The sequence below is a fragment of the Pseudochaenichthys georgianus genome, chromosome 21 (genome assembly GCF_902827115.2).
Source record: "Pseudochaenichthys georgianus chromosome 21, fPseGeo1.2, whole genome shotgun sequence".
Classification (NCBI taxonomy): Eukaryota; Metazoa; Chordata; class Actinopteri; order Perciformes; family Channichthyidae; genus Pseudochaenichthys; species Pseudochaenichthys georgianus.
This window is the reverse complement of record NC_047523.1, coordinates 39,004,556-39,018,472: the sequence shown is the minus strand read 5'-3', so window position 1 is coordinate 39,018,472 and position 13,917 is coordinate 39,004,556. Positions and strand designations below refer to the sequence as shown.

Genomic DNA, 13,917 nt, shown 5'->3' with positions numbered 1-13,917 from the left:
TTGATGAGATGTGAACAAACACATTGGGATCAGCCTGATTTGTTTTCCCTGCTACTGCTCCTCATATTATTCATCTATTTGGTTATTTACTGCATAAATTCACTACAAACATAGATAGGCCCGGTTGATAACATCACACTGAAGATGAGATTCATCATTCCCCCGCGGGCGGAAGATTTAATCAGATTCTACACGAGTTAAATGATGCTATCTTTATGGCCAATAAATCCTGTAGAGTAAAAGATGGACTTTTAATTCAGGCGTTACCTCATCAGATGCCATGACCCTCGTCACTCATCCAGGAGTGTGACACGGCTCTGCATTCATAGAGCCATGCAAACCTGTGGAGGGTCTTTTATTGGGACCAAATCCTACGGAAACAACAAAGCAACAACACATTATTTCAACAAACAGTCTTCCCTTCCCTGTTTGTGGCAAACCCCTTTGTTTCTATTAAAAGATGTGAATATTTGAAAGGTTTTAAAGCACACGTGTTGTTTTTAACACTTACTACTAAAAACTATTAAAGGTGGGGTAGGTACGTTTGAGAAACCGGCTCGAGATACACTTTTTATTATATTCCATGGAATGCTCTTAACATCCCGATAGCAATGAATATCTGAAGTGCTTTGACAACAAATCCATAAAAAAATGTCATCTGTGGAAGCCGTGGCGCTGTAAAAAGCACGACCAATCATCTGAACTGGATGGCCTACCTGCCTGTCAGCCTTCCATCTGGGCACAAACTGATCTCGTGCCCTCATTGGTCATGTGCGCGTGCGTGTGTGTTGGAGGAGGGGCTCTGTAAGGAAGTGGCAGATTTTCTCCGGCTGTGTATTTTCAAATTCTAGCGCACTCGAGCTGGTTTCTCAAAAGTACCTACCCCACCTTTAAATAACCGTTTTTATTATAATATTTGTAGCATAGTGGGATAGGGATCTGTTTATAATGCTTTGATTACACAGGTATAACTTGTTAGTCGCACTGATTGTTCTTTTTTATGTCGACAATAAGTAATAGTCCTTACCTTACATGCTTAGTTTGTACACATTTCAAAAAATAGTGATGATAGTATATTGAAATTGCTATTTGTCTACTGTAAGCCAGCCGATTTAAACATGTCATGCATCTGACTCATCTTGCCAATCAGTAACAAAGCTCTGGATCAAATAGACTCGTTTTAGTTTAGAAAATAAGCTACTTTTGTTTCTCCTGCTCAGAGTCTCAGATCAGGATCGATACGAGGGAGGGGGGGGGGGGGGTGTGATTCTCTGCAGAGTGATGAGGGTTTGGCTGGGTTCAGGGTGTCCTCCCTCTCTGGCATCAAAGGAGGACGGAGAGTTGAGCCAGTCCGCGGCAGATGGGCGATGCAGATTAGAGGGGTGTAGCTGTGGGCAGAGGAACCAGACATCTCGTGTGCAAACATTTAGCCATCTGACTACACTGCCTTTTCCTGTGCAAACGGCGACTGCAGGGCGATAAATCTACATGATAATTTATCGTCTTTCAATGGATATCGTGATACACAGTTATAAGTTCTAAACTGAGAATAACAACTAAGCCTGAACTTGTTAAAAATGTCTGACATATTTTGCTCATTTTCAGGCTCATATTAGTATCTTGTGACTCTACTGTGACGTGTCCGCATGCTTTAATATGTGGGAGACAAACTTTTAGATTTTAGACTTCACAGACCATTTACATGCACCAAAACCTATAACACACTACAGGAAAGGGAAAACCCCCAAAAGCATAATACAGGGTGTCCAAACTACGGCCCGGAGGCCAAATGCGGCCCGCAGCCCATTTTGAATCGGCCCTCAGCTAACTAAAATAGAATAATGAAATATGGCCCACAAATTAAACTTGTGCTTGTCATATATTGTACTAATGTAATATTTATGTACAAATATGTATCACAGTATTCATGTGTGGAAACATTTTCAAACTAATCTTAGTTCAAATCTTTTTATAATCAATCTGAAGCTTCTGTTTTAAGAGCTGCAAACTCAATAAAGTGTAGGCTGTTGTGTTTCTTACAGCATTTTCAAGTATCAAGCTTAATTTACCTTAATTTGATTGATTTTGCTAACTTATAACTTAGCATATGAGGCAGTATACCCCACCCTTTATATATGTTTCTGTATGTGGCCCTCGGTGAAGAAAGTGTGGACACCCCTGGCATAATAGCCAGTCCTCTTTTAGTCACGCAGGTGTAAACACAAACAATGTGATCTCATACAGAATTCCTATAAAGTTCATTCATGAAGACATGCTTATCTCAAGATACATATTGTAATGGAGATTATATTATCACCTTTCTCTTTCATCTTAGCAGTATTGTCTAACCCTACAACCAGCTTGTTCTTAAAAACAGAATTATGCCGACATCGATATACCGCATGTTATCCTTGTTACCTGTAGATGGTAGAAAATGGCGGCTCAGGTAGAAAATGGCGGCCCAGGTAGAAAATGGCGGCCCAGGTAGAAAATGGCGGCCCAGGTAGAAAATGGCGGCTCAGGTAGAAAATGGCGGCCCAGGTAGAAAATGGCGGCCCAGGTAGAAAATGGCGGCCCAGGTAGAAAATGGCAGCTCAGGTAGAAAATGGCGGCCCAGGTAGAAAATGGCGGCCCAGGTAGAAAATGGCGGCTCAGGTAGAAAATGGCGGCCCATTGAACCCCAGAAGACGATGTTTTCTTAAAATGCGAACGTGGAATGTCTGAGTGGAGAAGCTCTCCTTATCCGTCCACAGGATGATTTCCCTCCTCCCCTGGCCCTCAGCATGCTGACAAACCTTTCATCTCCTAGCTGAACTAATAAGCCATTTCCAACACTTGTTTCTTATTCAAGTTCATTGTCGAGTTCAGCCTTCTCTTTCTCAAGCATCTTGTCTGAGAGCAACAAAACAAAAGTAATTCTTTTGCTTTGGGGCGTGTGTAGCTTCATCTAATCTTTCGCGAGCGTACATATGCATACCCAGAGGAGCAGAGAGGAGTTAATGAACTCTGAAGGTTTAGGAAAGGCTACAAAGAGAAACCGCAGTGCTCCAAAGAGACAGTTTGGGAATGGCCCAGTGGCTTGTCTTCAACGATATCTTACAATGCGCCTCTCAAGTCCCGCCTGCTTAGCTGCTGAAACTAATTTAATCAACAGTCGGAGAAGTGTCCCTGCTCGTGTGATGACAAGCACGACTGAGGCATCCAGGAACAAGTGGGAGAACAAAACAATGCATGTCTCCAGCAACAGATTAGGACACAGAGGAAGCAGACGTTTAGAAACGAGGAGACGCCTTTTGTTTCTGAAGCTGCTGGCTCGTCTCACTTTGTGTTTCAGGATCAGTATCTTCAATATGTTGTGTTTTCTTTCTTTATCGTTATGATAATAAAGCTTTTGTTTGTAAAGCACTTTCAATACACGAGGTGCAGCTCAAAGTGCTTAACAACAAGGCACGTCACATTACATTAAAGGTCACCTATTATGCAAAATCCTCTTCTTCATGTCTCTTCTTCATCAACATGTGTCCCCTCTTCTTCATGTCTCTTCTACATCAACATGTGTCCCCTCTTCTTCATGTCTCTTCTTCATCAACATGTGTCCCCTCTTCTTCATGTCTCTTCTACATCAACATGTGTCCCCTCTTCTTCATGTCTCTTCTACATCAACATGTGTCCCCTCTTCTTCATGTCTCTTCTACATCAACATGTGTCCCCTCTTCTTCATGTCTCTTCTTCATCAACATGTGTCCCCTCTTCTTCATGTCTCTTCTACATCAACATGTGTCCCCTTTTCTTCATGTCTCTTCTACATCACCATGTGTCCCCTCTTCTCCATGTCTCTTCTACATCAACATGTGTCCCCTCTTCTCCATGTCTCTTCTACATCAACATGTGTCCCCTCTTCTTCATGTCTCTTCTACATCAACATGTGTCGTCTCTTCTTCATGTCTCTTCTTCATCAACATGTGTCGTCTCTTCTTCATGTCTCTTCTACATCAACATGTGTCGTCTCTTCTTCATGTCTCTTCTACATCAACATGTGTCCAAGGTAACCAAGGTAACCCCCCCCCCCCGTATCACCTGAATCTCCTAGAGCACCATTGTGTTCTTTGTAACCAAATCTCTCTCAGAGGGGCGTGGGGAGGGGCTCCAGCATTTTGGAAACAGGGCTGAAACAGAGGGGATTATGGGTAATGCTGCAATGATCTGATTGGTGTTTCAGCCAATCAGAGACAGGCTCTGGATATATCTGAGACCTGTGATATATTGATGAAAAACAGTATAATAGGGGACCTTTAAGAGTGGGTGTCGGTATTGAAATGCTCATCTAAAAAGACGTTTATTTTTGCCGTCTTATAGCTGTCCGTTTATAAACTGATATTCCTCGTTTTCAGGTTTGCAGACTCCATTCGGGGGATGCTGAAGCTGATCCTGGTGCTGATGCTGGCAGGAGCCTCCCTGTCCTCCACCTGGTTCACTCTCACCTGTCTATCATTCACTCACCTCCCCTCCACGGCAGGTAGGTCCGCAGCAGCCTCACTGTCAAGGTGACTTTACTTTACTCTACCTGCAGGCAGAGCAGCCGGCGGAACGACTCAGAGAGTGAATCCATCTCAGTGGGCAGATCAGGGGTCAGTCTCTGGTTGCCAAATACAGGAGAGTGTTCACACTTTTTTGACACATAGTTTTTATTTAAGACTTTTTTCATTGCAAAACATAGACCAAAAAAAACGTACAATGTATTCAGGGATACAATTCTAAAATAAATAAATAAGAGTGGGTTCTCGTTTAGCACACCGACATTTGAATTGATGTCGTCAGAGTAAACAGCTCCTCGTATTGGAGGTGAAATTATGGAGGTCACATCAACGACCTCCAGTCCTATTCCAGCAGATACACCAACCATTTTCTCCATCTGGCTAAGTACAAATATGTTTCCAATCTTAGCAGGAAGGTCAATCTTTCCATCTCTTGAATAGCCTTAACAATTTCAAGCCAATTATCTATAGTAGGTATATCTATCTGTAGAGTGTTCACACTTTCATCTGATGAGAAGATAAGAGGTACTTTATTGATACCAAATTGCGACATGTTTGAGTTGCAGCAGCATAAAAACTAAAACAAGGCATTAAACATAAGTAGAAATGAAAGAATAGAAATACAAAATACTAGAAATTAAAGGTGGGGTAGGTAATTCACTTCAGAAACACTTGTTGTCATGTTCCATGGAATGCTCTTAACATCCCGATAGCAAGAATATATTAAATGCTTTGACAATAAATACATAACAAAAAATCATCAGTGGAAGCCGTGGCGCTGTAAAAAGCACGACCAATCGTCTGAGCCGGCCCGGCTAAAGTAACTGGATGGCCTACCTGCCTGTCAGCCTTCCATCTGGGCACACACTGATCTCGTGCCCTTATTGGTCATGTGCGCGTTCGTGTGTGTTGGGGGAGGGGCTCTGAAGGAAGTGGCAGATTTTTTCCGGTTGTGTATTTTCTAATTCTAGCACACTCGAGCTGGTTTCTCCAAAATGACCTACCCCACCTTTAAGCATCTCAAAATAGAATTAAGGCAAGGCAAGGCAAGGCAAGGCAAGTTAAGTTATATAGCACCTTTTAGCACCAGGCAATTCAAGGTGCTTTACAAAAATGAAAGACATTCAGACAAAGGCATTTCAAAACAGTAAAAGATAATAAAAGAAACATTGAAACAAAAACAAAAAATGAAAGACATTAAGAAAATGGCATTTAAAATCAGTCATTAAAAAGAACAGCATTACAAAAGTTGAAAATATACAGTAGACTGTGGAGATAAATAATCTATAAACTCTATTAAAGGGCTTTAGACACAACATAAAGCAGGATAGTATTTACATTAAGTGTGTTGAATGAAATATTGGAGTTATCCAAAGAAAAGCTATGTATCAGTGAGTTCTCTGCCAGCCAGAGGTGGTGTAGGATTTGTCTTGCTTTACTTCCTAATGTCTAAGGGAGTGGATGTCAGGTGAGAGTAGAGCAAAGGCAGGACGTTGAATCGTTTGCAGAAACAATAGCTTTTAATGGCAGGTAATCCACTGAGATCAGGGCAAGGCAAAATGAACAGTACTATTGTATGAAGGATCTGACAGACAGTGACAGAACACCAGAACCTAAATACATGCAGAACCAACCGTAAGGATAAGACACAGCTAGAGAGCGCAGGGAAAACACGAGTGGAAAGGATGTGATTATCAAACAGGTGGGAAAACACAGAGAGAGGAAGAAACAGGAAACACTAGAAGTTGAACAAATAACTTCAAAGAGAGAGTCTCTGACTGTGGGTAATATGCATATCCTTTATTCTTGCGTCTTAATATATGATCGACAGGCATTCCTTTTGAATAGACCCATATACGTAAATGCTCCATATCCTACCTTTAACGTTAACACTTCTATGAGAGGCCTTTCTTACGGCTACCATCTTAAAGTAGTTATTGTTAAGTGCTGTCCTTTTGCACGGAGACATCCATCACATTGTATAGCCATTATATATACATGTTCCTTTGTCGACCTGTGTCCCCCTTTGTAATTGCCACTTAAACTATGTAGTTACTGTTTGATTTCAAGTGCTTGAGTACAGAGCCAAGACGATAAAAGAAATACTTACACGCTGCATATATGTAGGTGTATTTGGTACCTATTTAGCAGAAGCAATCCATTAGTGTTTAACCCGTTTCCAAAACAATAATCCTACCTGCACCAGTCGGCGTCATCATCCATCATCATTCTGTGGGTCCTGGCTCTGCTCTCCTTCTGTCTCACACTGCTCCAACTTCATCCACCTGCCATAGCATACAGGAGGGGGGTACAGTCTGCCAAACACCTCATTATCTGGGTATGGCATGGTCAGTAGCTCACACACAGATCAGTGTAATCTATGCTCTCTGTGGCGGCTCAATTTCCAGTTCAGTTTGAGTCGCTAAGCGTGGCTATAAGCTGCGACGCGTTTACAAAGAGAAAGTCCATACTGAAGCAAGATAGTTTTACAAAATGTAATAAGCAAAATCAAAATGCAGTAACTACGGACAAAACGGTCAACAGCACAAGCTCACCCTCTGTCATCCGCACTCGACATGAAACAGGCGACTTATATACACAAACCACACCCATGTGACAATTACCGGAAGAGCTCAACAAACAAATACAAGTAACGTAAACAAATAATAATAATACAAATAATGAACTTGAGCTCAGTAGCATTATGGCACCTACACTCTCTGTGAACAAGTTTAAAGGTCCCGTGTCATGGCCATTTCTACTGATCATAATTCCATTGTTGAGGTCTACTAGAATATATTTACATTGTTCAATGTTCCAAACTCACATTGGTTTCTCACAGCATCTTTGTATCTATGTGTATTCACTCTCTGTCCTACACGGCTTGTTGGAGCTCCTGCCCCCTCCCTGTGAGCCCAGTGGCCGTCTGCGAGACGGCGAGACACCGCAAAACCCAGCCCGAACACACACACACACCCGCAGCCTGGCTGGGAGTTTGTGTGTGTGCCCAGGCTGTTTAGCGGTGTCTCGCTGTCTCGACGACCCCACACCAGTGAGCCAGCTCCCTCGCAACGTCCCGCCGAGTGTGTGTGTGAGGAAGTCCGCAGATTGGTCACAAAATACGTCACTATACCCAAGAAGTAAACAATGGAAAAAGAGATATCTCCAACGAGGCGTTCTGGGGCAGCAGACAGGTCTTCTCTGTGTTAGAGTTTTACTCGCTGCAGGGTGCACTTTGAGGGTTTGTGACTCTGCAGACCGTTCACATGCAGACAAACCTTCATAGCACGAGGGGACGGGTGATAACCGGAAAAGCAGGACATGGGACCTTTAAAAAAAACACTTTGAAATGATTTGCACAAAATTCGTCATCAGAGTCTTTCAGACTTTTGTAATTGTTTCAAAGTGGTTCTATAAAAGGCTGCACGATTACACATGTTTTAGCTTTTGCATTTATTAGGATACGTTTTTAGTTTGTCTGTATTTCTTGAGGAATACACATACTGTATTAAATTGATCAGTCGTCTGTCCATTTCTTATTCACCAAAATCACAATGGGACTTTTTCGCACCAGGTTGTGCCCTACCCTTATATAACATCCTTGATATCCTCAGATCAACTTTATATGATTCTGAATTATCCAAATTGAAGTCAAATGAATATATGAAATTGTTGTTTTTATTATCGCGACTTAATGCACATATTACATTTCTCGTAATATAGTGTGTTATAAGAAGTACTAAAGGGAAAAGATTACGTTCAGCTCTCCACACTTAAACATTAAGAAACCATACATAAACATATAAGATAAAAACTTGCATATAACAACATTTAAGAATATAGGATGACATTAAAAATGTACCTTAAAAAAAAGCATATCTGCCCCAACATACTTTCTCTAAGAAAAAAAATCTTCTCTTGGATCCAACACGACACATCCCATGTTCCCCTGCTGCTGTAATCTCCACATGTTCTCTTCCAAAGACACCTCTCTCTGCCCTCTGGGAATCAGATAACCTTATTCGATAAGATGGTTAGAGCACTAGAGAGTGTTTGATATCAGAGCTTCATTAGAGGGGAATAAAGACGGCTGCTGGGCGGCGAGGACCCCGGAGGATCTGAGATTAGAGAGACGTGCAGGCTAATGGGAGCTCGTTCGGACCAATCTGCTGTGATGAGGGAGATGGAGGGATGCCGTGATGGCTTAATCTGCGAGAATATCCACTCTCACACACAGTCACACGTCTCACTTCAGGCCCCTCCTGCTGGGATCAGATCCACACACAGCGAGCATGTGAGGGGGTCAATATGAGGTGGAAATCTTTTGACTGGAGACATGGGTCATTAAAAGCGCTTGAATTTATGTTGAGGTTGATTTGTTAAAGAAAGACTGTAATCCTTGGTAAAGCCTGTTTCCATTATAATATCCATAAAAGTACTTTTAGACAACTCAGTGTAGTAACATTAGAATATGTCCCCTCAGGTCCCTGTGAGGCGGTCAATATGAGGTGGAAATATCAAAGCTTTTGACTCGAGACATGGGTCATTAAAAGCGCTTGACTTAATGTATTTTGTCGAGAATCAAAATGGAGGTTGATTTGTTAAAGTTAAACAAGCGGGCGGACAGTACCATGCCTATATATGGGATGTATACAAATGTTGGCAAAAGATTAAGACATTACTTTTTTAATATAGTGTACAATCCATGACATGAGTTGCATCTTAATTCTGTGACATAAAACTAGCAATATATCACCAAAAGTGAAATGATAGTTCAATTAAAAAGTCTCTCGTAATGTAGTGTGTTTTAAGAAGTGCTTGGTTTTAAACGTTGATGCTTTCTTCGTGCGAACTCAGAACTTGTTCTTAAGAAAAGTAGTAATAACACAGTGTAGAAAATACTACACTCTGTCCTGCAATTGCTTTTTGACTTACTACTGCTGAGAAATGTCATCGAAATACACTTTAAGTACCACAACTCTAAATATTTGCTGAGCAGAAGGGCCCATTTCCTAATGAATGTTTACTATATCACTGGATTGTATTTGGTGATGTCTTCATCACTTTAATTTTGCAGCTGGTTTTATACTGCCATGTATTCTGATTTAGATTTTTTGTTAATATTAGTGTGTTGCCTGGAGCATATAAGGATTTATCCAAGATGTGGAAAATGTTAAAAATGTTTAAAACATAAAGATAAAAAGGTTTAAAAAAGTTATTGTTGAATGTTTTAAGGAGGTGACGCTACTCAGCCAATCAAATGGGTGCAGTCAGTGAGTCTGCACGATAGATTCGAACTCAAACACACAAAGAGAAAGCTAGACACCGAAAACAGAGCATTTAATGAAATGTTCTCTTACTGGACCTCTTTGAAATGCCTGCATTATAGCAACAACAACAATAATAGTAATAATAGCAATAATAATTGGTTATTGGTCATAAATGTTCTCTGAGGAAAGGCTCACCTTCCCACACTTTGAAAACCCCTGTATTAGAAGTATAAAAAGCACAAAATGGAAATTAAAGGGGACCTATCATGCAAAATGCACTTGTGTACGTCTTTTATACATGAACATGTGTCCCCGGTGAGTCAGGGACCTCACCAAGTATCAGAAAACACAACCCTCTCTCTTTTCCTCCATACCCAAATCTCTAAAAACGGGGCTGCAACGGATCTGATACAGACTGACCCAGATTTGAATTATTGTCTACGTCACAGAAGTGGTGCTCCGCTGAGTGGTCAACTCTCCACCTATCAGGGGAATGGGGGGTTGGGCCACGGCCGGCCATTGCTGCTCGAAAGCGCTGGAGACGCTGTAGTACATATGCCAGGCCTGTAAGTGGCGCTGTAGTCTGCCACAAAAGCAGCGAAGAAGACTTCCCGCGCATGGTTGCCATGGTTGCCCTTCTGTTTATTCTCCGCTGTGGCTCTTTTCCTCCCTCCCCGAGGCAAGCGTTTGCTCCTGTAATTCAATGCAATCCCTCCCCGTCGAGGCAAGCACTGTAATTCTCTCCGGTAGTCCACCAGCAGATGACAAACACCCGCCTCTCTGCCTCTTCCAAGGAACGAGGACCGTGCGGCAGAGTTTCAGTTCGATTTTTTTCCGCCGGTCAAGATGTCCGTTAAAGTTTAAATATTCCGGACAAAATTGGAAAAGTGCCGGTCAAAGGTCTTCTTTGTTATTTATTGAGCTTTAAAACAAATGAATAATGACTCTATATAATCATATAAGAATAAAACACGGAGGACGGAGATCTCTTTTTCTCCCCCTCTTCTGACAGCCCAGCAGCTGATCTCAGAGCACGCTCCCCTCTCCTGCAGGGGGGCGTGGCCAGCTGCAGCGCACAGAATCAGCCCTTGCAAAAACAGGGCTGGAAAGAGCAAATAGAGCGAAATGAGGCATGGCTAAAATACAGAATCTGTTTGGTATTTTGAAAAAAAACCTATATTTATATACTTTATATAGGTATGGCCCAACAATATATTGTTCAATTATAGCATGATAGGTCACCTTTAAATACCTCAAAATGGTTCTTAAGTACAGTGAGTAAATGTTCTTACTCTCTACAACTGTATATGCATTACTGATATAACAAATATAAACTGAAGCGCGTGGTGAAAGGTGAGGGTGGCGTTCGGGAAGGATGTTGTTTTGTTTGCCAGCTGGCTTTTTTCCATCCGTACACCTACAATATTTAGTTTTTGTGTGTGGTAAAGTGCCACCTTAAGGGATTCTAAATGAAATGTTGTTTCAGGTTGAGGGTTGTTCATAAATCTGCGCTGCTGAGAACAAATGGTTCAGCAGGAAGCCGTAAATCACCTCTGCTGTTGCATAAACCTGATGGGTGTGCCATCCCTTTTTAAAAAGAGTTGCTCCCATGGGATTTGATTCCCATATTCCATCACAGCTCCTAATTAAACTGTGACTTATTGTTGTTGAACTATCTTTTTCTTTATCCTGTCACAGCCATCCTGTACACTTCCTGCATCCTGGTGGGCATTTTCATTAACAGCAGCGTGCCAATATTCTTCGAGCTCTTCATCGAGACTGTGTACCCGGTCCCTGAAGGCATCACCTGCGGACTGGTCACCTTCCTCGGGAACCTGGTCACCGGCCTGCTGCTCTTCTTCCTCACCTTTTACTGTACAGGTAAGAAAACAAGACTCCCTGTTGCTGTAGTGTTTAACATATGTAAATATCTAAAGGGCATCTACTTTATTTTACTGTATTTTTAGGATGCATGGTCATTGGTCACCATTTTCATCCAAAAGATACAATAAATGCAGGACGAAAAAGACAACGACGGTATGAAGTAATTGCGTATAAGAAAACAATGCAATACAGTTATTGGTACACATATATATTTCAGATACTTATAGTTACAGTTTTTACGCTCTAATGGGTCCGACTAGAACGACAAATAACGTTAGTTCCGCCTATTCTCTAAATACTGCTGGTGGTTTATAAAGCACTGAATGGTTTAGGCCCAAAATACATTTCTGATGTAATGATGAACCATCCAGATCTCTCAGGTCTTCAGGGACTGGTCAGCTTTCTGTCCCCAGAGTCAGAACTAAACATGGAGAAGCAGCGTTCAGTTATTATGCTCCAAATATCTGGAACAAACCCCCAGAAACCTGCAGGTCCGCTGCAATTCTGACTACTTTTAAATCCAGGCTGAAGACTTTTCTTTTTGTCGCTGCTTTTAATTGAACTATTCACATCTTAAACTGCACTGTAACTTTTATCCATGTATTTTTTCTTTTAATGTTTCTTTTATTATCTTTTCTTTTTAATGACTGATTTTAAATGCCATTTTCTTTTTTTGTAAAGCACTTTGAATTGCCTTGTGTTGAAAAGTGCTATATAAATAAACTTGCCTTGCCTGTTCTGTCAGCCAAGTAATCGTTTCATCATAAACTTTTCATTTTCAGGGGGGTCCAAAGCCCCCCCCCCCCTAGAACCGCCCCTGAAACGGTGGGGGTCCAGGTTCCATCAATTGATAATCAGAATCAGAATCCTATTGAGAAACAGGTTTATTGCCAGGTAACACATACGAGGAATTTGACTTGGTGTTGTGGTGCATACATTAAAATAAAACATAAACATTTAAACACAGATAGAAAACTATTTGAAGAGACTATAATGAAAAAATATATATATAAAATATAATAAAATATAGCAGTATTTATATTGAAATAGAATTGGAATAAAATATGTACAGTAATAAAAAACAAGGTATTTTGTACATTGTGTGCATTAATTATAATAAGAAGAATAAGAAAAAATCAATAATAATTGTAACAAAACGAAAATGATAGAATAAAACATTACATATTTACAGCACTTTTTAAATCATATTTTTTTTTAAACATACAATTATTGTGTTATTATGGCCTTTTTTGACATGTTCATCTGACCTAAGTTGTTCCAAACTGATTTTCCCAGCCTCCCAAAACCCACAGGCTCCATTATTTCCAAAATGTTTTATTTCTAGTCTCTGCAGATTCCGCCGATAAGAGGCGGACGGTGGGAAATGTAGGTTGCAATGCAATTCACGCAATCAGCACACAGAGAGAAACACTCCCCATTATCATTTGGCCTCATATTTATCTTCCAGTTGGCCGCAACATTTAACATAATCATTTAGTCATTCTCTGGCATTCACTGTGTGTGTGTGTGTGTGTGTGTGTGTGTGTGTGTGTGTGTGTGTGTGTGTGTGTGTGTGTGTGTGTGTGTGTGTGTGTGTGTGTGTGTGTGTGTGTGTGTGTGTGTGTGTGTGTGTGTGTGTGTGTGTGTGTGTGTGTGTGTGTGTGTGTGTGTGTCTTTGAGTGTGTGTGTGTGTGTGTGTGTGTGTGTGAATAAGCTAGTAGACTGGCACTTGTTTGGTTTTTTCTAAATGTTTGTTTTATTCTTAGACAAGCTGTAGCATAGGAGGACATATTTTGTTAAGTAAGATATAGCTGATTAATTCTTGTTTCTCTAATTTCACATTCCTTTGTTGTTTCTTGAGTTTTCATTAGTTTGGTAAGCATCTTCAATATGTGAAATAAACGATCAAACAATACAAATATTGACATGGTTTTTACACAGAATGACGTGTGTGTGTGTGTGTGTGTGTGTGTGTGTGTGTGTGTGTGTGTGTGTGTGTGTGTGTGTGTGTGTGTGTGTGTGTGTGTGTGTGTGTGTGTGTGTGTGTGTGTGTGTGTGTGTGTGTGTGTGTGTGTGTGTGTGTGTGTGTGTGTGTGTGTGTGTGTGTGTGTGTGTGTGTGTGTGTGTGTGATCGTGATCTTTGCCCGCCTGTCTTCAGTTTCAATAACCTTTGCAGTGAGTCAGGCCCCAATCAGACACACTCCGTCTGTTTGCTTCAGTAAATAAGA

The 13,917-nt window shown here is 41.1% G+C and overlaps 1 protein-coding gene across 1 annotated transcript in view; it reads left to right on the top strand.

Moving 5' to 3' along the window:
- slc49a4 (solute carrier family 49 member 4) overlaps positions 1-13,917 on the top strand; it is an 87,019-nt gene that overhangs the window by 59,714 nt on the left and 13,388 nt on the right. Inside the window, exons 7-8 of the mRNA XM_034109935.1 lie at positions 4,392-4,516; positions 11,504-11,686. Of these exons, the coding sequence (XP_033965826.1) occupies positions 4,392-4,516; positions 11,504-11,686 (308 nt within the window). The remainder of the gene's footprint in view (positions 1-4,391; positions 4,517-11,503; positions 11,687-13,917) is intronic.